The sequence below is a fragment of the Nycticebus coucang genome, chromosome 10 (assembly GCF_027406575.1).
Source record: "Nycticebus coucang isolate mNycCou1 chromosome 10, mNycCou1.pri, whole genome shotgun sequence".
Taxonomy (NCBI): domain Eukaryota; kingdom Metazoa; phylum Chordata; class Mammalia; order Primates; family Lorisidae; genus Nycticebus; species Nycticebus coucang.
In genome coordinates, this window is record NC_069789.1 from 125,762,921 (window position 1) to 125,786,468 (window position 23,548).

Below are 23,548 nucleotides of genomic sequence, written 5' to 3' on the forward strand. Positions count from 1 at the left end.
TCACTATTAAATTCTACCATCCATTTAAAGAAGAATTAATACAAATACTCTCCAATTCTTCAAAAAATTTAAGAGAAAACAACACTTTCAAGATATCAAGCCAGACAAAGACACTACAAGAAACAAAAACTACAGGCCAAAATTCCTATGACTGTAGATCAATCCAGGGGTCCTCAAACTTTTTAAACAGGGGGCAAGTTCACTGTCCCTCAGACCGTTGGAAGGCCGGACTATAGTTTAAAAAAAAAAAAAAACTATGAACAAATTCCTATGCACACTGTACATGTCTTATTTTGAAGTAAAAAAACAAAACGGGAACAAATACAATCACACCGCCTCATGTGGCCTGCGGGCCATAATTTGAGGACCCCGATAGATCCTCAACAAAATGCTAGCAAATTGAACCGAGAGGCATGTTAAAAAGATTATACACCATAACCAAATGGAATTTACTGAGTTATGTGAGGGTGTTTCACTCTGTTGGTGTGTGGTAGACAAGCACTTTCCTTTATTCTGCCATCCTGTTTCCTGATGATATTTTCAATCATTCAAGTATGTAGGTCTGAGGCGTCCCTAAAGTTCAGGCAGGGGTAGACAATTTGATATTCCTAATTGCTAATTTTCCATTTGACTTGTAAATCAGAAAAACATAATACATTTTAAACTATCAAAAATTCTGTTAGATTTTGATTATAACCAGTGACTAAGTTAATTTAGGCATACATCTTTTAGTCTAGTATTATTGTGTATCTTTTTTCTTGTATGTGACCTACTTGAAGTAAATTTCTATCTACCCTGTTTCTATTATAATGGCCTCATAGCATTTCCCTTCTCCAGTTCCCTTTTATACCCCCAGTTCATTTTATGAAATAATAGCTAATATTAAATACTATGAATTTAACATTATAACAAATTCATGTAATAAGAGGAATGTATAATCATCTTCAACATCTGGGAAAAATGAATTCAGAAAAGACAGTAATTGGCCCACAATCTAGACTCTTAGTTTGGAAGTAATAGAATATTAATTAATAAATCATGGTACATATGGAAGGGGGCTGGCAATGATTATGGGGTTATAAGAGTTATAAAACTCTTACCATGAACAGTCATTTTGAAAAGACTCAAACATGGAAAGATAGTTTTAAAATTGTTAACAGTTTTGCCTCTGGAAATAGATCTTATGAGCTTCTTTCTGAAGAAAACAATGAATGAGGGAACATCAATGATAACCCTAGGCATGGTAAAGAAATAACTGGCAAAGCAAACATCATTGACATGTTTTTAATTATAAAATAAATATACAGAAAGATACAGAGAATAAGAACTGACCCATATACATACAACCAGCTTTTATCAAATCATAAGAACTGGCTAAATAATATTGGCTTATTTTAAGACAAATAAATAATTAAAGGTATTTTCCTTTGTTTCCTTTCCCTAATCTCATTTTTCTTCCTTTAAAACAGTCACCACTGTTTTAAACTTGATTCTTTTCAGGAATGCTTTTCCTTCTACAAAGTATCTAGCAATGGAAAATACACATAACATTGATTGGCCTGTTTTCAAACTTTATAAAACTTTATATAAATAAGTGGTACTATATCATACAAAATACTCTTTAGCTCAATTTCATTAATACTATTTTTGAGACTTACCTATGTTGGTAGAAGTATTTCTAGTTATTCATTTTAGTTTGCATTCTAGCTTATATTCAGCCTAATAGTTCAGAAAGTTTTCAAATTTTCATTCTCACTAACAATGCTGCAGTGGACCATTATGTGCATCTCTCTGAAATATGAGAAGAGACTACTGTGTAGAGTTTTAAATGTAGAATTGCTGGGTCAAAGAATGAATACAGGGTTGGGTACGGTGGCTCAAGTCTGTAATCCCAGCACTTTGGAAGGCTGAGGCTAAAGGATTGCTTGAAACCAGGAGTTCAAGATCAGCCTGGGCAATATTTGAGACAGAAAATTAAAAAAAAATTGCTGGGAATGGTGCTGTATGCCTGTAGCACAAGCTAGTTGGGAGGCTGAGGCAGGAGGACTGCTTGAAGCCCAGAAGTTTGAGGCTACAGTGAGCTATGATCATGCTACTGCATGGCAGTCTGGGCAAGATAATGAGACCCTGTCTCTAAAATAAATAAATAAATAATGAAAATAAAAATAAGAGTATTCGCACCTTCAATTTCAATAGATATTGCCAAAGTATGGTGAATATAACTACTTCCCGTAGCATAATATGAATGTTTCTACTGTTCCACTTCTTTTCAGTAATTGGTACTATGATGCTTTTGCCAGTGTCACAATTTTAAAAATAGTTTATCGTTTTTATATTATACTTCTCTTCCTATTAGTGATGCATACAATTATTCTAATACCCCCAAATCCAACCTTTCTCTACTGGTGCGAACCATCGTTATACGCAAACTTTCTACAAATACATTAGATTTCACTAATTTTTTTGCTGCTTTTAAGAATCTATAATTTATAAATGAATTTCAAAACAGACTTGTGAAATTCAAGGTCAAAAAGGTCCCTTGAATAATTCTGGCTGGAACTGCAGTGAATTTGTGAATTAGGAAGAATTGCCAACTTACTGTCTTCAGTCTCTTCAGACAAGGCTGTATAATGCTCCTATGTTTATTTTGTTGTGCTTCAGTTTTAGGGGTTTAGAAAACCTATTGTTTTATATTTTATTAATTTAACTTTCTCAGCCTCTGGACTTTAACTCCATGAGAATGCAGTTTTTTATTGCTTGTTTTGCTGCCTCATACTAGATATAGGCTTTCATTCATTCAGTGAATATTGACCCACTGAGTGTCTGGTGGCCTCTGGCAATATTCACTGAATGAATGAATGAAAGCCTATACCTGTAGCTTTCCTACCTCAAATCCCTTTTGATTTCAGTTACACAAACACTGGATAAAAAACTTAGAAACTACATTCTTTTCTGTAGTATGGAACAATTGACATACTTTCAAAATTATCTGAATTCACTAATGATTACGTGGGTCTGATGCCTTTTTATGGAACCTTATGTATTTCTATGTTAATTGGGTTTTTTTAATTTAATTATGGTCTAATCTTCCCTTGATCTAAATATAAGTTCTACATTCTTCCCAGGGAATTATGCATTCCTTATTTTGACTGGTTTATCAAATTCACATTCTCTTCAGAAACTTCCTAATGCTGGTAATAAGTGTTACAGTTCTACTATCCACATCTACGTCAATTACTCACCTAGAATGCAAAGGCTCCCATTTATGTTCTAAAATGTTTAGGTTTTCCCAATTTTGATAAGGGATGCTTTCCCTTATCCAATAAATCTTGTTTTAGCTGAGAGGAGTAAATGAGTCAATACATGTTGATTATGTGGAACGGGGCCTGGTGGATAACAAGCACTCTATCCATGTTAGCTATTATTATTTACTGAATATCTGCTATAGTTCACACACTATGTGAAGTACTTTACATGCAAATTTCTCATTTAATATGCATCAATCTACAGCAGACACTATTTTCATTTAATAATCACATGTCCACAGCACAGTATCCTTTATTATCCCTATTTTAAGAATTAAAGAAAACCCTGAGGTTTAGAGAAGTCAAGTAAGTTGCTCAAAGTCACAAAATGCCATAGTAGTGGTAGATCTCTGATCTTCAGAGTCTAGCTCTCAGTGCTGGGAAGCATCTAGTGCCCAGGGAAGGAAACTGGAATAAAATAAGGCTGACTGGTATATAAGAACCACATTTGGAGAGCCTCATCGACAATTCTAAAAGCTGTGGATGTTAGTCTGAACAGCAGCAAGCCAAAAAGGTTTAAATGGAGATAATAACATGTTCTCATACTTTATAAAGATCAGTTGGAGTGCATTGTGTGAAATGGATTTAAGGGCAGCAAAAATGGATACAGGAAGACCTGTTAGAAAGCTGTATCATTGATTTAAGTGAGATGAATCATAGACTAGGGAGAAACATTAACTATAGAGAAGAGCATAAATTCCAGAAATATTTAGAAGATAGGATCTACAGGACTTGGTGATTGAGTGGATTGGGTAGTGACAGTGACTCCGCAATGTGAATTCTCTGATGATGAGCAAGGTGTGCATGCTGCCTGAAGGTTTTCTTGCATTCCTTACATTCATAAGGTCTCTCTCCAGTATGAATCCGCTGATGCTGGGCAAGGGATCCACAGTAACTAAAAGCCTTTCCACAAACACTACATTCGTAAGGTTTTTCTCCAGTATGAACTCTCTGATGTTGAGTAAGGGATGAGTCATTGCTAAAAGCCTTTCCACATTTAACACATTCATAGGGTTTCTCTCCAGTATGAACTCTTTGATGTTGAGCAAGATAAGCAATCTGGCTAAATGCTTTCCTACATTCCTGACATTTATAAGGTTTTTCTCCAGTATGAATTCTCTGATGTTGAGCAAGATGTGAATTCTGGCTGAAGGCCTTCCCACATTCCTTACACTCATAGGGTCTCTCCCCAGTATGTATTCTCTGATGTACAGTAAGGTATGCACGAAGGCTAAACGCTTTCCCACAGACATTACATTCATAAGGTTTTTCTCCAGTATGAACTCTCTGGTGTTGAGCAATGGATGATCTATTGCTAAAGGCTTTCCCACATTCAATACATTCATAGGGTTTCTCTCCAGTATGAACTCTCTGATGTTGAGCAAGGTAGGCAAACTGGCTAAATGCTTTCCTACATACCTTACATTCATAAGGTTTTTCTCCAGTATGAACTCTCAGATGTTGAACTAGATGTGCATTCTGACTAAAGGCTTTCCTACATTCTTTACATTCATAGGGTTTCTCTCCGGTATGAATCCTCTGATGTTGAACAAGATTTGATCTCTGGCTGAAAGCTTTCCCACATTCCACACATTTATAGGGTTTCTCTCCAGTATGAATTCTTTGATGAAGAGTAAGGGATGAACTCTGGCTGAAGATCTTTTCACAGTCATTACATTTTAAAAGTTTCTTCTCTGCACAGACACTCTTAGGCTTAATGGCCATTAAATTTTTTTTAAAGCTTTTCTTATGTATGTCATGTTTATGTACTTTCTCCTCTTTGGGGATAATCTGTTGTGTATGCAGCAGAATGTTCTGATGAAAACTTCCCCAGGATTTGTTATAGTCTTGTTGTCTTTCATTAATAATGGCTTCTTCATGAGTGATTATCTCTTCCTTAAAATATGCCTTCTGATTCCCTGGTTGCCTCTCAAAATGGCCCTCATATTTCCAATCTTCTCTCAAACTGGAGTATTCAAGGCTATAGCTTGTAAGTTTTTCTATTATTTTCTGGGACTGTTGTTCTTCCAAAAGGTCCTGCTTTGGGGCTAATTCTTCGTTCTCACTTATAGGTTCCCAGCCTAAAAAGTAGTAATAAGAAAAAAATGTCTCCTCTATTGAGTATCAGAAAGTACATTTATGAAAGTACATTTGTAAAGTAAAATATGTGAACTCAATAGCAAATACAAACCACAATAACACTTTTGTAGTTTTGAAGTGTGCAAGAAGAGAAACTGAAACTGAAAGGTCATACAGAAATTTGAGAAGAAATTATAAGAAAATCAGTAAGGTAAGTATCAGGGCAAGAAGGAAATATGGATGTGGCTGGACTCAATTATATTTATGCCTGTATGAATAATACACATACTAAGATGGTCTCCATTTTCATAGACACTTCATTCAAGAGCATTCATTGAAAAAATATTTAACTTGTGCCAGATACTGTTCTAGGTGCTTTCAATATCATAAAACATAGGTCCTTACCTTCATGGATATTATTTTCTTTGAAGATACAGAAAATAAATGCTAAAGAAGTAAATTTTATAATTGTTAGAAGGTACTAAGTACTCCAAAAAAAGAAAAGCAGGGAAAGGGAGGATATGAGGAGTGCTAGCAGAGTGAAAGCTGGGGATCATTAATAAGTTACTAACATAACATTCAAGCAAAGATATGAAGGAAGTGAAGAAATCAGTCATTCAGATCTCGGAGAGAAAAGCATTCTTGGCAGAAAAAAACAACTAGTTTAAAGACCTCAAAGTAAAAGCATATCTACTGTGTCAGGGAATGGTAAGAAGGCCAATGTGGTTAGAGAAGAGTGAGTAGCAGAAGATGAAGTCAGGCGGGAAAGGGTAATCAGATTAAGTTCATAGGCCTTCTAATGAATCTGGCATTGACTGAGTGGGATGGAGAGCCTCTGAAGTGCTTTGAGTAGAGGAATGATTTCTAATCGCTGCTTTATGAAAACACTAGAAGGTGGAAAAGAAGGGGAGAAGCAATTGTTATATATGATTTATTGCTACAGTAATCTAGGTGAGAGATGACAGTGATTCAGACCAGAGAGACAGCAGTGGAGGCACAGTGAGGTGGTCTGATCCTAGGAGTATTTTATAAGTAGATATAGGAGAATATCCTGAAAGACTGGATGTGGAATGTGATAGAGATGAAATAAGAACACCATTAAAGCTTATGGTCTCAGCAGTAGAAGAGTAAAATAGCCATCAACAATAGTAGAGGAGGTTTGGGCAACAAGGTATGAAAGATCAGGAGTTTAAATTTAAAGTATCCTTTAGACTTTGAAATGAGGAAACTGAGTAGGCAGATGGAGCTTAAGAGAGGTCTAAATTAGAAATTTTAAATTGGGGGCAGTGAGCATATGGATAGTATTTAAAGAGACTATATTACCAAGAGAATGAATCAAAGGTTAAAAAAAAAGAAGAACAAGAAATGAATACTAGAGCACTCCAACATTAAGATAGTTGGCAAGAGAGAAGAAATCAGCAAAAGAGATTAAGAAGGAACAAATGTAAACAAAAAAAAAAAATCAAGGCTGATAACTCTTATAGCATATGATACTAAACGTTATAATGAAAATGACCTGTTTAATGATTGTTATTTTACAGAATAAATACACGGCTGGGTGAGGTGGCTTACGCTTGTAATCCTAGCACTCTGAGAGGCTAAGGAAGGTGGACTGCTTGAGTTCATGAGTTCAAGACCAGCCTGAGCAAAAAGTGAGATCTCATCTCTATTAAAAATAGAAAAACTGAGGCAATAGGATCACTTGAGCCCAAGAGTTGGAGGTTGTTGTGAGCTATAACACCACAACACTCTACCTAGGGCGGATAGCTTGAGACTCTGTCTCAAAAAAATAAATAAAATAAAATAAAATATACTATTACAATAACACACATGGTATTAAAGGTAAAAAATTCCACCAAAATAATAATAACACAGCTAATAACATTAACCATGAAAAATATTATGTCTTTGTGGTAGCCCGGCAAAACACTACAAATGAATCATTAGATAAATTTTAAAGGCACATAACAGAATTAGGAATTATAGGGGAGAGTAGTGCAGTAGAGTAATTATACTTCTACATTGTTATCTAGTAAGAACATAGTATTTTCTGGCTCGGTGCCTGTAGCTCAGAGGCTAGGGTACCAGCCACATACACCAGACCTGGTGGATTGCAGCCTGGCTCAGGCTTGCCAAACAACGACAACGACAACCAAAAAATAGCCAGGCATTGTAGCAGGTGCCTGTCGTCGCAGCTACTTGAGAGGCTGAGGCAAGAGAATCCCTTAAGCCCAAGAGTTCGGGTTGCTGTGGGCTGTGACGCCATGGCACTCTACTAAGGGGGACTCTGAGACTCTGTCTTGAAAAAAAAAGAATGTAGCATTTTCCAATTTTAGCATCAATTATAAAAAGCAATGGAAGAAAGTATAAAGAAAATAAATAATATAAGAAAGATCGGGCACCTGTAATCTCAGCTACTTGGGAGGCTGAGGCAAGAGAACTGTTTAAGCAATTCTGTGGTTGCTGTGAGCTGTGATGCCAGAACACTCTACTGAGGGCGACATACTAAGACTCTGTCTCAAAAAAAAAAGAAAGAAAGACATATTTAACGGCCAGGCACAGTGGCTAATGCCTCTAATCCTAGCACTCTGGGAGGTCGAGGTGGGTGGTTAGCCTGAGCTCATGGGTTCGAGACCAGCCTAAGCAAGAGCAAGAGCCTGTCTCTAAAAATAGCTGGGCGTTGTGGCGGGTACCTGTAGTCCCAGCTACTTGGTAGGCTGAAACAAGAGAATCGCTTGATCCCAAGTTTGAGGTTGCTGTGAGCTGTGACGGCACGGCACTCTACCAAGGGCAACAATAGTGAGATTCTGTCTCAAAACAAAACAAAACAAAAAAAGTGTTTTAAAAAACAATCCTAAACTTCATTAAAAAATAAAAATATCTCTACTATAGACCATATGTTAAGCCAAAAAAATCTCAAAAATTTAAAACGATAGAAATGATACCGCATATCTTATATGATAACAATGGAATGAAACTAGAAGTCAATGGCAGAAGAGAAACTAGAAATATGTGAAAAATAAACATTTTTTATTTTTTGAGATAGAGTGTCACTTTGTCACCCTCAGTAGAGTGATGCAGCATCATTGCTCATGGGTTGAAGCGATCGTCCTGCCTCAGCCTCCTAAGTAGCTAGGAGTATAGGTGCCTGCCACAACACCCAGCTACTTTTAGACATGGGGTCTAGCTTTAGCTCAGGCTGGTCTCCAACTCCTGAGCTCAGGCAATCCACCAGCCTTGAACTCCCAGAGAGCTTGGATCACAGGCATGTGCCTACACCATTTTTTTTTTAAACAACACACTCTTAACCAATAGTTCAAAGAAGAAATCACAATGGAAATTACAAAATATACTAAGACAAATGAAAATAAAAGCATGACATATAAAACATTTTGATGCAGTGAATTTATAACTATAAATACTAACATTAAAAAAGAAGAAAAATGTAGAGCCAACATTACATTTAACAAGGCCAGTATTACCTGATACCAAACCCAAAGTATTATAATAAGAACACTACCAATATCCCTTATGAATATTGGGATAATATTCAAAAATCTTCAATAAAATAACAGCACACAGAATTCAACAGCATATTAAAAGGATTATACACAATGACAAAGAAAGATTCATTCCTGGAATGTAAGGATGGATTCAACAGACAAAAACTGATAATTTCACACACCACATTAATAGAATGGAACAATTTAAGCAGAAAAGGCATTTGACAAAATTCAACAACCTTTCATGATAAAAACACTCAAAAACTAAGAATAGAAGAAAACTTCCTCAACATAATAAAAGATATAAAACATATATGGAAAACTCACAGCAAAGATACATTCAATGGCAAAAAAATGAAAATTTTTTCCTTTGTGATCAAGAACAAGGCAAGGATGCCCACTTTGTCACTTCTATTCAACAAAATACTGAAGTCATAGCTGAAGGAGGATTTCATTGCTCTGGAGGAATGAAGCAAGAAAAAAAAATAAGACATCCAAATTGCTAAAAAAAATAAAAGAAACCAAGATTTTATATGTAAAACGATTCCACCAAAAAAATGAACTAATATAAGAATAAAATAAATAAAACAGCAGGAAACAAAGTTGACACATAAAGACAGTTGTATTTCATACACTGTAATAAATAACCCTACAAGAAAATGAAGAAAACAATTTTACTTACAATAGCATCAAAAAGCAAAAATGCTTATGAATAAACTTAACCAAGAAGGCAAATTTTGTATATTAAATTGAAAACTACAAAATATTGCTAAAAGAGATTAAATACCAATAAATGGAAAGACATTCCATGTTTATTGGTGGAAAGACTTAATTAAGATGTCAATACTGTTGTCAAGATCAACAGATTCAATGCAAAAATCCCAAATTTTTTTTTCCAGAAATAGAAAAATCTATCCTGAAATTCATATAGGATTTCAAGGGACCCTGAATAGCCACATCAATCTTGAAAAAGAAGAAATTTAGAAGTTTCACATTTCCTGATTTCAAAATTTACTACAAAGTAATAGTAATCAAAACATGGGGTACTAGTCTAAAGACAGAAATACAGACCAATGGAATAGAGTCCAGAAATAAACTCTAAAATATATAGGCAAATTATTTTGGGCAAGGGTGCCAAGATCATTGAATGGGAAGGGAAACCACAACAAGATACCTCCTCATACCCATTAGGATGGCTACTATAAAACAAAATTAAAAAAGAAACAGCAATAAGTGTTGCTGAGGATGCGGACAAAAGTGGAACACTTAGTGTTGTTGGTGAGAATGTAAAATGGTGTAGCCACTAATGGAAAACAGTATGATGGACTCTCAAAAAATTAAAAATAGAATTACCATATGATTTAGGAATTCCATTTCTAGGTATATAAGAGAACTGAAAAGAGGAATTCAAAGAGATATTTATGTATCTACATTCATAGCTGCATTATTAACAATAGTCAAAAAAAGGCAGAAGCAACAAAGGTGTCCATGGTTGGATGAATGGATAAACAAAATGTGGTATATAGATACAGAAAAACACACAGCAAAATATTATTCAGCCTTAAAAGGGGAGGAAATTCTGGCTCGGTGCCTGTAGCTCAGTGGCTAGGGCTGCGGCCACATACACTGAAGCTGGTAGGTTTGAACCCAGCCAGGAACTGCCAAACAACAATGACAACAACAACAACAAAACTAGCCAAGTATTGTTGCAGGCACCTGATGTTCTAGCTACTTTGGTGGCTGAGGCAAGAGAATCACTTCAGCCCAAGAGTTTGAGGTTGCTGTGAGCTGTGATGCCATGGCACTCTACTGAGGGTGACATAGTGAGACTCTGTCTCAAAAAAAAGAAAGAATTTTTATTTTATGCAAATTCTTCTAAAGAAGAAAAAGAAAATTTATAAGGATAATAACCTTGTTTCCAAAATCTGATGAGGGTATATAAAGGGAAAATCGAAGGCCGAACTGATTGATAAATGCAGACACAAAACACCTCCACAAAAATATACTGGCAAATACCAATTAGCAATAAATGGAAAAGGTATAAATATGGGTTTATTTTAGGAATGCAGTGTTGGTTCAACATTTAAAAATGTAATATGTAGGGGTGGCATCTGTGGCTCAGTGGGTAGGGCACCGGGCCCATATACTGAGGATGCGGGCCAAATTGCAGCAACAAAAAAATAGCCGGGCGTTCTGGCGAGAGTCCCAGCTACTTGGGAGATTGAGGCAAGAGAATCACCTAAGCCCAGGAGTTGGAGGTTGCTGTGAACTGTGACACCACAGTGTTCTATTGAGGGCGATAAAGTGAGACTCTGTCTCTAAAAAAAAATGTAATATGTAATTCACCACATTAACAGATGGAAAACAAAAACTATTTAATCATTGTGCTTTAACATTTGCTAAAATTCAAATCTTTCCACAATCAAAACTCTTTTTTTTTTTTTTTTTAGAGACAGTCTCATTTTGTCATCCTGGGTAGACTTCTTTGGCAACATAGCTCATAGCAACCTCAAACTCGTAGGCTCAAGCCATTCTCGTGCTTCAGCCTCCCAAGTAGCTGGGACTATAGGCCCCTGACACAATACCCAGCTAGTTTTTCTATTTTTAGTAGAGACAAAGTCTCACTCTGGCTCAGGCTGGTCTCGAACTCCTGAGCTCAGGTAATCCACCCACCTTGGCTTCCCAGAGTGCTAGGATTACAGGTGTGAGCCACCGCTCCCAGCCATTAGCGATCAACTTAACCTCAAGCCCTCTCTCCTCCCGAGAGGTTGTGGGTAGGGCTGAAAGTTCCAACCTTCTGATCATACCTTGGTGTTTCTAGCTTGTTCCTCAACTACCTAGGGGCTATCAGCATCAGTCAAATCATTAGCACTCTTGGGGGTTGTAATAGAGCTTATATGGAAGGTTCCTTGGGTCTGCGTCTTTAGGACACTGTTCTCGGCTCAAGTGAACTCTTTAAAATTATACTTTGCACCTCAGTTTCTTCCTTTAGGTCAATATTTTATAGCAGTAACATTTACAACAGCATGAAACTAGTGCAACTCAAGTGACCAGCAATGGATAAACTGTAGCTTATACAATGGAATGAAATGTGACATTTTATTGGTTAAGAAAAATCAATGAACCATAGCTACAAAAATAAACATGGATAAACCTCAGGAACATAATTTTGAGTTAAAAAGAAAAGTCATAGAATTCACATGTACAATATCTTTCCATCTATAAAAAAGTTGAGAACATGCATATGTAAACATTTTATTTATATGTGTATACACACACACACATATAATCTCACAACTATAAACAAAAGGTAGGGAATGATAAACATTGTAGGGTAATGGTTACCCTGTGAGGAGGTGAGGGTGGGCTACAGGGAGGTGTTGCATATTGTACGGGGACCCTTAAGACTTTGACCATTTCCTGCTTCTTAAGCCAAGAAGTAAATGGGTTTTTGTTCTATTATTATTTAAACTACACATAAGTTTATGTATCTGTGTATGATTTAACAGTAAAAATTAATAAAATTTAATAATAATTCTTTGCCACTATAGTTCTACATCAAAATTTTTTCTTAGAACAAACACATAGATTGGGAAGAGGCAATGGGAAGGAGTGGGTGAGCTGGGGAACGGTGTTTACAGAGATATGTACAATGACAGAACATTAGCCCAATTTACCTTAATGGTTCCTACTATCTACCCATACCACAATGCTAAAACTCTTACTCTGTCTCCCTTAAATGCCCTCTAGCTGCTAATCTTTGTTTTTGTTAAAGACCAGCATCTTCCCAGTTACCCTCTGAGCTTCCTTCATGTCAGCTTTCTCATCAGATGTGCCATTTATTGCTATGTTGTACCTCTGCTGCTATCCTGTCAATTGTTTGATTATATGTATACAAGTATAATATCCTAGGTGATGCCTATGGCTAAGTGAATAGGGCACTGGCCCCATATACTGAGGGTGGCGGGTTCGAACCCAGCCCTGGCCAAACTGCAACAGGAAAAAAATAGCCGGGCGTTGTGGCAGGTGCCTATAGTCCCAGCTACTTGGGAAGCTGAGGCAAGAGAATTGCCTAAGCCCAAGACCTGGAGGTTGCTGAGCCGTGACGCCACAGCACTCTACCGAGAGCAACAAAGTGAGACTTTTTCTCTAAAAAAAAGAAAAAACAAGTATAAGACCCTGGTATTTCAAGTACCCTATTTATACTACAGATTCAATAAATGTTCACTAAGGGAATGAAAGAATACATGAACTGACCACTAAAATAAAAATGAGGTATTTAGAGGTCTACCACTACTACTAATAGCAGCTATCAGCTATTGAGTCCATATTATGAGATAGAACTGCTTGAAATACTTTAACTTTCAAATACTTGAACTTTTCAAATACTTGAAAAGTTATTATCTTATTTTTCAGATGACAAAACAAAAGCACAGAGAGATTAAGTAACTTTCCTAAAGCTGGGCGTGGTGGCTCATGCCTGTAATACTAGCATTCTGGGAAGATGAGGCAGGCAGATTGCTTGAGCTCAGGAGTTCTAGACAAGCCTGACGGAGAGTGACACCCTGTCTCTACTAAAAATAAAAATATTAGCCAGATGTGGTGGCACATGCTTATAATCCCAGCTACTGGGTAGGCTGAGGTAAGAGGATTGCTCAAGGCCAAGAATTTGAGGTTGCTGTGAGCTATGATGCCACAGAACTCTATCTAGGGCAGTGGTTCTCAACCTGTGGGCACAACCCACAGGAACTATATTAAAGGGTTGCAGCATTAGGAAGGTTGAGAACCACTGAGCTAGTGTGACAGAGTAAGACTCTGTCTCAAAAAAAATAAATAACTTTTTTAACATCTTTCTGCATATAAGTATCACAATTTCAACCTGCTACTTCATTTACAGATGTCTGTAGAGCTCAAAAGTTTAAAAGACTAGGAAAGGATTTTTAAAAAATTAGGTTTATGAAACAGAGGGAATAGAACTCAGAGACAGATAAATGAATTATTAGAAAGGAAAGGGCAAAGTGTAAGAAGAGAGATAGTTAAGAATAACTATCTACAAGACTCTAAAAGTCTTCAAGTTTCTATTAAGACCTAGAACATTTGACAAAAATGTGCCCACAGAGAAGAGTGAAGAGGTGATACCTTTGAATCAGGATGAGCAGTAACCCTAAAATGGTTTTTACTTGCCTATTCCTCTTCACTAACCTGAGTACAAGCCTTTTGTCAGCTCTCTCTTCATCATCCAGGGCTCTTTTCCTTGTTCCAACAATAATATCACACTTGGCTTAGAAAAGCAAAGTCCTGCATATAAAAAAGAAGTATAATTTGGTCATGTTGTGGACATCCCAGAACTCACATAAATCCTCAGATCATCAGGGAAGATGGAGCTTACAGGAAGCCAAAGAAAAATTTGTAAAGTACATATATTAGAAAGATAGGGAAGGTGAAGCTTCAGACACATGTCAATAATAGAATTGTCTACTGTCAACTCAATAAATATTAAACCATTTGTTTGGCACAGGCAGCAGTCATGGTTTGCAGATGCTATCCAAAATTTCACAATGGTGGTAGCAAAGAGCACCTAATGAGTAGAAGCTTACTTTTGTAAGAGATCCTTACCCAGTGAGACCAAGATCCTATAGTTCTCCAACATCACATTACTATATAGATGCTTTTGAGAAGAATTCAGACAATCCCATTCCTCTTGAGAGAAGTCTACAGCCACATCTCTAAAGGTCACCAACTCCTGAAATGAAATAAATGAAATGAAATAATCTCATCCCTTACCATACTCATCTCATTTATTCTGTCTTAGGATACTTGACTCTCTCTGATATTAGATCCTCAAATACCTCACCATGTTACCCTCAGGGCCTTTGTACTTCTCAATCATTTTGTATAAAATACCAATGCTCTTACCCCTTTTCTGTATTCTCCTAACCCTACTTTATGAGTATTTTTCTTCACAGCACTTAATTATTTTGGTTTTTATTCCCCATCCCACCCTCCTTAACTAATATGTAAGGTCCATGAAGGCAGAATGTTTTTGATTTAGCCACTTCAATATCCAGAGTTACAGAACAGTATCTGGCACCATGAGGCATTCAAATATCCACTGATTAAATGGAAATAATGAATGAATGGTTTGAAAAAATTTTAGATAGTTAGGTCACTTCATACCAATCAAGAGAGCATTTCAATTCTAAATACTTATGCACCCAACATAAATGTTCCCAGATTTATGAAACAGACCTTAATTAGTCTGAGCAATTAGCTCAGGACTTTAACACCCCTTTTACAGGAGTGGACATAGCCTATAACAGAAACTAAACAAAGATACAAGGGACTTAAATGAGACGTCCTAGAAGAAATGGGCTTAATAGAATATACAGAACACACCATCCCAAAGCTAAGGAATGTATAGTCTTCTTTTCAGCCTACAGAACTTTCTCCAAAATAGATCACATCCTAGGACACAAAAAAAATCAAAAGAATTGAAATTACACCTTGTTTATTTTCAGACCAAAAAGGCATGGAAACAAAACAACTTTATGCTGAATGATAGTTGGGTCAAGGAAGACATAAAGGAGGAAATCATGAACATTCCTTGAGCACAACAACAATGAAGACATAAGCCACCAAAACTTGTGGGATACTGAAAAAGCAGTCCTAAGAGGGAAATTTATCACACTAGATCCAAAAAACAGAGAGCACATCAACAACCTAATAAATCATCTTAAAGAAATGGAAAAGAAAAAGCAATCCAATCCCAAACCTAGCAGAAAAGAAATAATCAGAAATAAATGAAATTGAAAACAAAAGAATCATTCAGAAAATTAATGAAACAAAAAGTTAGTTCTTCAAAAGGATAAATAAAATTAAAAAATCAATAAACCACTGGCCAGATTAACTAGTAACAGAAAAGTAAAATCTTTAATAACCTTAATCAGAAACAAAAAGGGGGAGATAACAACTGATACCACAGAGATACAAGAGATTATTCTGACTACTACAAAAAACTCTATGCCCAGAAATTTGACAATGTGGAAGAAATGGACCAATACCTGGAATCACACCATCTCCCTAGACCAGTGGTTCTCAACCTTCCTAATGCCACAGCCCTTTAATACAGTTCCTAATGTCGTGACCCACAGGAACTGTATTAAAGGGCTGTGGCATTAGGAAGGTTGGGAACCACTGCCCTAAACTTAACCAGGAAGAAATAGATTTCTTGAATAGACTGATATCAAGCCCTGAGATTGAAATGGCTCAGTGAGTAGGGCGCCGGCCCCATATGCCAAGGGTGGCGGGTTCAAACCCAGCCCCAGCCAAACCTCAACAAAAAAATAGCCAGGTGTTGTGGCAGGCGCCTGTAGTCCCAGCTGCTTGGGAGGCTGAGGCAAGAGAATCGCGTAAGCCCAAGAAGTTAGAGGTTGCAGTGAGCCGTGTAACCTCATGGCACTCTACCCGAGGGCGGTACAGTGAGACTCTGTCTCTACAAAAAAAAAGAAAAGAAAAGAAAAGAAAAACAATAAAAAAGCTTCCAACAAAAAGCCCTGGACCAGATAGCTTCACACTAGAATTCTATCAAACCTTTAAAGATGAGCTTGTACCTATACTGCAGAACCTATTCTAAAACACTGAGAAGGAAGGAACCTTCCCCAGCACATTCTATGAAGCAAACTTCACCCTGATTCCATAACCAGGAAAGCACCCAATTAAAAAGGAGAACTACAGACTAATTTCACTAACAAATATCTACACAAAAATACTTAATAAAATCTTGACTAATCAATTGCAGGTACACATTATAAAAATTATACGTCAGGCTAGGTGCAGTGGTGGCTCACACCTGTAATCGCAGAACTCTGGGAGGCTGAGGCAAGTGTTGACTGCCCTGAGCTCACAGACAGGTTCAAGACCAGCCTGAGGCAGAGTGAGACCTCGTCTCTAAAAATAGCCAGGTATTGTGGTAGGTGCCTATAGTCCCACCTACTCAGGAGGCTGAGGCAGGAGAATCACTTGAGCCCAAGAGTTTGAGGTTGCTGTGAGCTGTGACACTACAGCACTCTACCAAGGGTAACAAAGGGAGACTCTGTCTCAAAAAAAAAAACAAAAAAATTATAGGTCATCCCAGGGATGCACGTGTGGTATAACATATGCAAATCTATAAATGTAATTCACCATATCAATAGAAGCAAAGACAACTGATCCTCTCAATAGATGCATGAAAATCATTTCACAAAATTCAGCATCCATTTCTAAAAAGAACAATTAAGAAATAGGCATAGGGGCGGCGCCTGTGGGTCAGAGGGTAGGGCGCCAGCCCCATATGCCGAGGGTGGCGGGTTCAAACCCAGCCTCGGCCGAACTGCAACAACAACAACAAAAAAATAGCCGGGCGTTGTGGAGGGCACCTGTAGTCCCAGCTACTTGGGAGGCTGAGTCAAGAGAATCGCCTAAGCCCAAGGATTTGGAGGTTGCTGTGAGCTGTGTGACGCCACGACACTCTACCGAGGGCGATAAGGTGAGACTCTGTCTCTACAAAAAAAAAAAAAAAGAAAATAGGCATAAGTGGCACATTTCTTAAGCTGATTGAAGCCATGTATGACAAACCCACAGCTAATATCATACAGAATGGAGTAAAACTGAAAGCTTTTCCCCTTAGAACTGGAATCAGACAAGGATGTCCACACCACTAATACTATTCAACATAGTACTGGAAGTTCTATCCAGAGCAATCAGGCAAAAGAAGGATATAAAGGGCATCCAAACGGGGGCAGAAGAGGTCAAATTCTTGCTCTTTACTAATGATATGATCTTATACTTAGGAAACTCTTAGCTGGATGTTATGGGGGGGGGGCGCCTGTAGTCCTAGCTACTTGGGAGGCTGAGGCAAGAGAATCGCTTAAGTCCAAGAGTTTGAGGTTGTTGTGAGCTGTGATGCCATGGCATTCTACCAAGAGCAATGTAGGGAGACTCTGTCTCAAAAAACAATTAAAAAAAAAAGAAAGAAAATTCCAGGGACTCAGGCATAAAACTCTTGGAAGTAATCAAGAAATACAGTAACATCTCAGGGTATAAAATCAATGTCCACAAATCAGTAGCCTTTGTATATCCCAATAACAGCCAAGTTGAGAAGCAAATCAAGGACACAATTCCCTTCACAGTAGCTTCAAAGAAAATGAAATACTTCAGAATATACCTAACAAAAGAGGTGAGGGATCTCCACAAAGAAAATTATGAAACCCTAAGAAAAGAAACAGCTGAAGCCATTAACAAATGAAAGAACACACCATGCTCTTGGCTGTAAAGAATCAGCATTGTTAAAATACCTATCCTACGGGCGGGGCCTGTGGCTCAGTCGGTAAGGCGCCGGCCCCATATACCGAGGGTGGCGGGTTCAAACCCCACCCTGGCTGAACTGCAACCAAAAAATAGCTGGGCGTTGTGGCGGGCTCCTGTAGTCCCAGCTACTCGGGAGGCTGAGGCAAGAGAATCGCTTAAGCCCAGGAGTTGGAGGTTGCTGTGAGCTGTGTGACGCCACGGCACTCTACCGAGGGCCATAAAGTGAGACTCTGTCTCTACAAAAAAATAAAAAATAAAAAATAAATACCTATCCTACCCAAAGCAATCTACAGATTCGATGCAATTCCCATTAAAATACCAACATCAGGCAAGGGACTTGAAGAGAAACTTCTCTGAAGAAGACAGGTGCATGGCCTACAGACATGAAAAAATGCTCATCATCCGTAATCATCAGAGAAATGCAAATCAAAACTACTTTGAGATATCATCTAACTCCAGTAAGATTAGCCCACATCACAAAATCTCAAAACCAGAGACGTTGGGGTGGATGTGGAGAAAAGGGAACACTTTAACACTGCTGGTGGGAATGCAAACTAATACGTTCCTTTTGGAAAAATGTTTGGAGAACACGCAGGGGTCTAAAAATAGACCTGCCATTCGATCCTACAATTCCTCTACTAGGTATATATCCAGAAGACCAAAAAAATCACATCATAACAAAGATATTTGTACCAGAATGTTTATTGCAGCCCAATTCATAATTGCTAAGTCATGGAAGAAGCCCAAGTGCCCATCGACCCACAAATGGATTAATAAATTGTGGTATATGTACATCATGGAATATTATGCAGCCTTAAAGAAAGATGGAGACTTTACCTCTTTCATGTTTACATGGATGGAGCTGGAACATATTCTTCTTAGCAAAGTATCTCAAGAATGAAAGAAAAGTAACAAACGTGCTCAGCCCTACTAAGAAACCAATTTATTGCTTTCATATTATAGCCCAAGAAGAAGGAAAAAGGGGAGAGGGAGGGGAGGGGGAAGAATGGGTAGGAGGCAATGGGTGCAGGGAGGGTAATTGGTGGGACCACACCTACGGTGCATCTTACAAGGGTACATGTGAAATTTACTAAGTGTAGAATATAAATGTCTTAACACAATAACTGAGAAAATGCAGTGAAGGCTATGTTAACCAGTTCGATGAAAATATTTCATATAAAACCAGCACATTGTACCCAATGACTGTATTAATATATACAGATATGAGTTAATAAAATAAATCAACATCATACTTTGAAGAACTGGAAAAAATAATATTTGTAGTACTTCATTTTGTATGGAAACAAAAAAACCCCATATAGCCAAGGCATTTCTTAGTAATAAAACCAAAGTTGGAGGCATCACTCTACCAGACTTCAAGTTGTATGACAAGTCCACAGTAATCAAAACAGTATGGTATTGGTACAAAAATTGAGATATAGGCATATGGAAACAGAATAGAAAACCAAGAGATCAAACCAGTCCTTATTGCCATCTGATTTTTGATAAACCAAACAAAAGCATACAGTAGGGAAAAGAATCCCTATTCAACAAATGGTGCTGGGAGAATGGAATAACCACACGTAAAAGACTGAAATTGGACCCACACCTTTCACTACTTACAAAAGTTGACTACAAGATGGATAAAAGATTTAAATCTAAGACACTAAATGATAAAAATCTTAGAAGAAAGTGTGGGAAAAATTCTTGATGATGTCGGACTGGGGAAAGATTTTATGAGGAAGACTTAGTGGCAATCACAACATCAAAAATAAACAAATGGGACTTAATTAAGCTGAAAAGCTTCTGCACAAGTGAGAACACAAGAATTAAAGCAAAAAGACAACTTTCAGAATGGGAAAATACATTTGCATGGGATGAATCTAACAAAGAGTTGAAAACTAGAATGTACACAGAACTGAAATTAATCAGCAAAAAAAAAAACAAACAATTCCATCTACCACTGGGCAAGAGATAAGAACAGAACCTTCTCAGAGAAAGACAGACAAATGGCTAACAAACATTTGAAAAAATGTTCATCATCCCTAATCATCAAAGAAATGCAAATAAAAACTATCCTAAAATATCACCTAACGCCAGTGAGAGTAGCCCACATCACAAAGTCTCAAAGCTGTAGAAGGTGGTGTGGATATAGTCAGAAGGGAACACTTTTACACTGTTGGTGAGACTGCAAACGAATGCAACTTCTTTGGAAAGAAGTAGGAGAATCCTCAAACAACTCAAATTAGACCTCCTGTTTGATCCTGCAGTCCCATTACTAGGCATCTACCCAGAAGAAAAAAAATCATTTTATCATAAGGACATCTGCACTAGATTGTTTATCACAGCTCAATTTACAGTTGTTAAAATGTGGAAACAACCTAAATGCCCACCAACCCAGAAATGGATTAACAAGCTGTGGTGTATGTATACCATGAAATACTATTCAGCCATTAAAAAAGATGGAGACTGCAGCCATGATGGCTCACACCTATAATCCTGGCACTCTGGAAGGTTGAGGCAGGTGGATTGCCTGAGCTCACAGGTTTGAGACCAGCCCGAGCTAGAGCAAGACCCCATCTCTAAAAAAAATAGCTGGGTGTTGTGGCAGGTGCCTATAGTCTCAGTTACTTGGGAAGCTGAGGTAAGAGAATCACTTGAGCTTGAAGTTTGACGTTGCTGTGAGCTATGACACTAAGCACTCTACAGAGGGTGACAAAATGACACTCTATTTAAAAAAATAAATAAATAAAATCAAAAAGATGGGGCGGCACCTGTGACTCAGTGAGTAAGGCACCGGCCTCATATACCAAGGGTGGCAGGTTTGAACCTGGCCCCAGCCAAACTGCAGCAACAACAACAAAAAATTGCTGGGTGTTGAGCCGGGCACCTGTAGTCCCAGCTACTCGGGAGGCTGAGGCAAGAGAATTGCCTAAGCCCAAGAGTTGGAGGTTGCTATGAGCTGTGACGCCACTGCACTCTACTGAGGATGACAAAAATGAGACTCTATTAAAAAAAAAAAAAATGGAGACTTTACATCTTTTGTATTAACCTGAATGGAGTTGAAACACATTCTTCTTAGTAAAGTATCATAAGAATGGAGAAGCAAGTATCCAAAATATTCAATACTAATATTAAACCAGTAGATGATCTAATACATAAGAGAAAAACTCAATCAATTCAAGGTGGGGGAAGGGTAATGAGGAGCAGGGAGAGGGGAAGACAGAGGGAGATGGGTTTACTCCCACTTAATAGTCACAATGTTAGGGTGTATGGCATACCTCTTGGGGGTGGGACACAATAATAAGAGGGACTCCACCTAACAAATGCAAACATTGTAACCTATTTCTTTGTACCGTCAAATGAAACTTAAATAAAAATATAAATTAATTAATTAAACAAAATTTTCAGGGAGTTATAAGGCTACTAAAAATGACCCCAGAAAGTTCTTGTTATAGCTCTGAAAACTACCTGGGTATTGTGGTAGGCTCTCCTACTACCATTTACTGGGGAGGCCAAGACAAGAGGATCACTCTAGCCTAGGAGTCTGAAGTTGTGAGCTGTGACACCAAGGCACTCCAGCCTGGGACAACACAGTGAAACTCTGTCTCAGAAATACATACATACATACATACATACATATATATATATGTACATATATATATATATATACATATATATATATATATACTATTCAACTCATTTGAAGCAAACTAATGTGGCTGAAACTGAGTTAGTTGCAGATAGGGTGAGAAAAATCAGACGGCGTCAAAAAGATAAGGACCAGATTTTGTGGAACCCTGCTAGACTTATGCATTTATCTTGGATGAGTTGGAAATCCTATTAGATAGTTTTGAGAAGTGACATAATATATCACCCAGAAATTTCAGCAGAAGGGAAGCTAATGTTTGCTTATTTTGAAAAAGTAGGAAGTATTTAGGAGAGAGAACACCAACATACCTGGTACATGGTCTTAAGAAGTCCAACAGCCATTCTTTCTTCCTCCTGGCTCTTCTCTTGGGAAATGGCAGTGTCCTCAGATGACTGAGACAGGGAAGAGAACGTGAGAAACTAGGCTTTCCTTGCAGCATCCAGAGTCACCAGTCTAAACTTTTTAGGCTTCTTTTTCCCCATGTTGCTATCTTCCCTCCGATAGAGAGAAGATAATGGAGACCTAGGAATGTTTGCACACAATTGAATTCACGTTTAAATCAATTCTTTATTACTTTTAATAGATTTTCTAGCTCTCACAAAGACTCGGAGGAACGTAAGCATTAACTTAAAGATACACAAGTAATAAATAAGAGCACCAAGATCAACTAAAGGTCTGCCTGCCTCCACACTCCGTCTCCTCTTCAATAGATCAGAGAGACTCTGAAACTTGGTGGCACAATGACAGCATTTGGCTAGCTTTAAGAGATACTGACTGGCACACAATCTCACTCAGTCCCCACATACACCCACTGCCAATAGCCGTCTTACATTCGCCACGGTTAGATGGCATAGGTATGGACACTTTTTCCCAAACTCTTAATCTTCAAACACTAGGGTACCACAACCGACAAGCTCACTCACATCTCAGCCACCAAGAGGCCGTAGGTCCTGGCACAACGGAGGCAGCGGATACCCGTTCACTCAGTCCCACACTCTTTGGTACCACTGACTCACTTGCACCCACAGTCACACAGATACGACATGGACTGCACATCGGGTGACAGTCTCATGGAGGTACCAACCATGTCTCACACGTATAGTCACACAGAGGGCCGTGGCACTGGACTTGGAGAACCCCTTAGGCCACTGTTCAGCCCACTACTTACCTGCAGAACTGAACCGCAAAAAGATCCGGGGAATTTGCTCTCGGGCCTCACCCGCTACCCTAAGCGTTGGATGGAACCCAGCCCCAGCGCCGGGGAAGAAGCGCCTCAGCTGCCTCGGCGGCCGGAGGACACAAAGGGGCCGCCGGGCCAGTTCCCGCGGGGGCCACTGGGAAACGTAGTCCGTAGAAAAGGCCGCAGCGCCACAGGGTCCCGCAGCTCCGGTGCAGCCCCGGTGCAGCCCCGCTCTGGGTGCCTAGTGCTTCCCAGTCCGCTGCGAGTCCGTCCACGTCCAGCCTCTGCCAGGCCTTCCAAAGCGGAGCGGGAAAGTCTCGATTCCACTCAGTTCTGAGCCTGGGTCGGCCCCAGGGACTGGGCCCGGCATCACTAGTGTCTCGGATTGAATTGCGCAGGCACAAGCGCTGGGCCCGCTACCTCCCTCAGCAGCCACCGCCCGCAGCTCGCAGGCGCGGGTTAGCGGCGGGCGGGTGGAGGACTC

General features: G+C 38.5%; 1 protein-coding gene across 2 annotated transcripts; it reads right to left on the minus strand.

The window, feature by feature from the left end:
• Positions 1-3,920: 3,920 nt before the first annotated feature.
• Positions 3,921-23,278, minus strand: LOC128595910 (zinc finger protein 570). 2 transcript variants are annotated; one of them, XM_053605088.1, is made up of 5 exons: positions 23,053-23,278; positions 22,193-22,276; positions 14,504-14,630; positions 14,090-14,185; positions 3,921-5,386 (listed from the first exon to the last, which is right to left on the minus strand). In XM_053605088.1, the coding sequence occupies exons 2-5, from the start codon at positions 22,223-22,225 to the stop codon at positions 4,029-4,031; spliced, it is 1,614 nt and encodes a 537-aa protein (XP_053461063.1). In that variant the 5' UTR covers positions 22,226-22,276; positions 23,053-23,278; the 3' UTR covers positions 3,921-4,028. The 2 variants fall into 2 exon arrangements, with proteins under 2 accessions (XP_053461063.1, XP_053461062.1); XM_053605087.1 differs by having other exon boundaries at positions 22,193-22,406.
• Between the last annotated feature and the right edge of the window lie 270 nt (positions 23,279-23,548).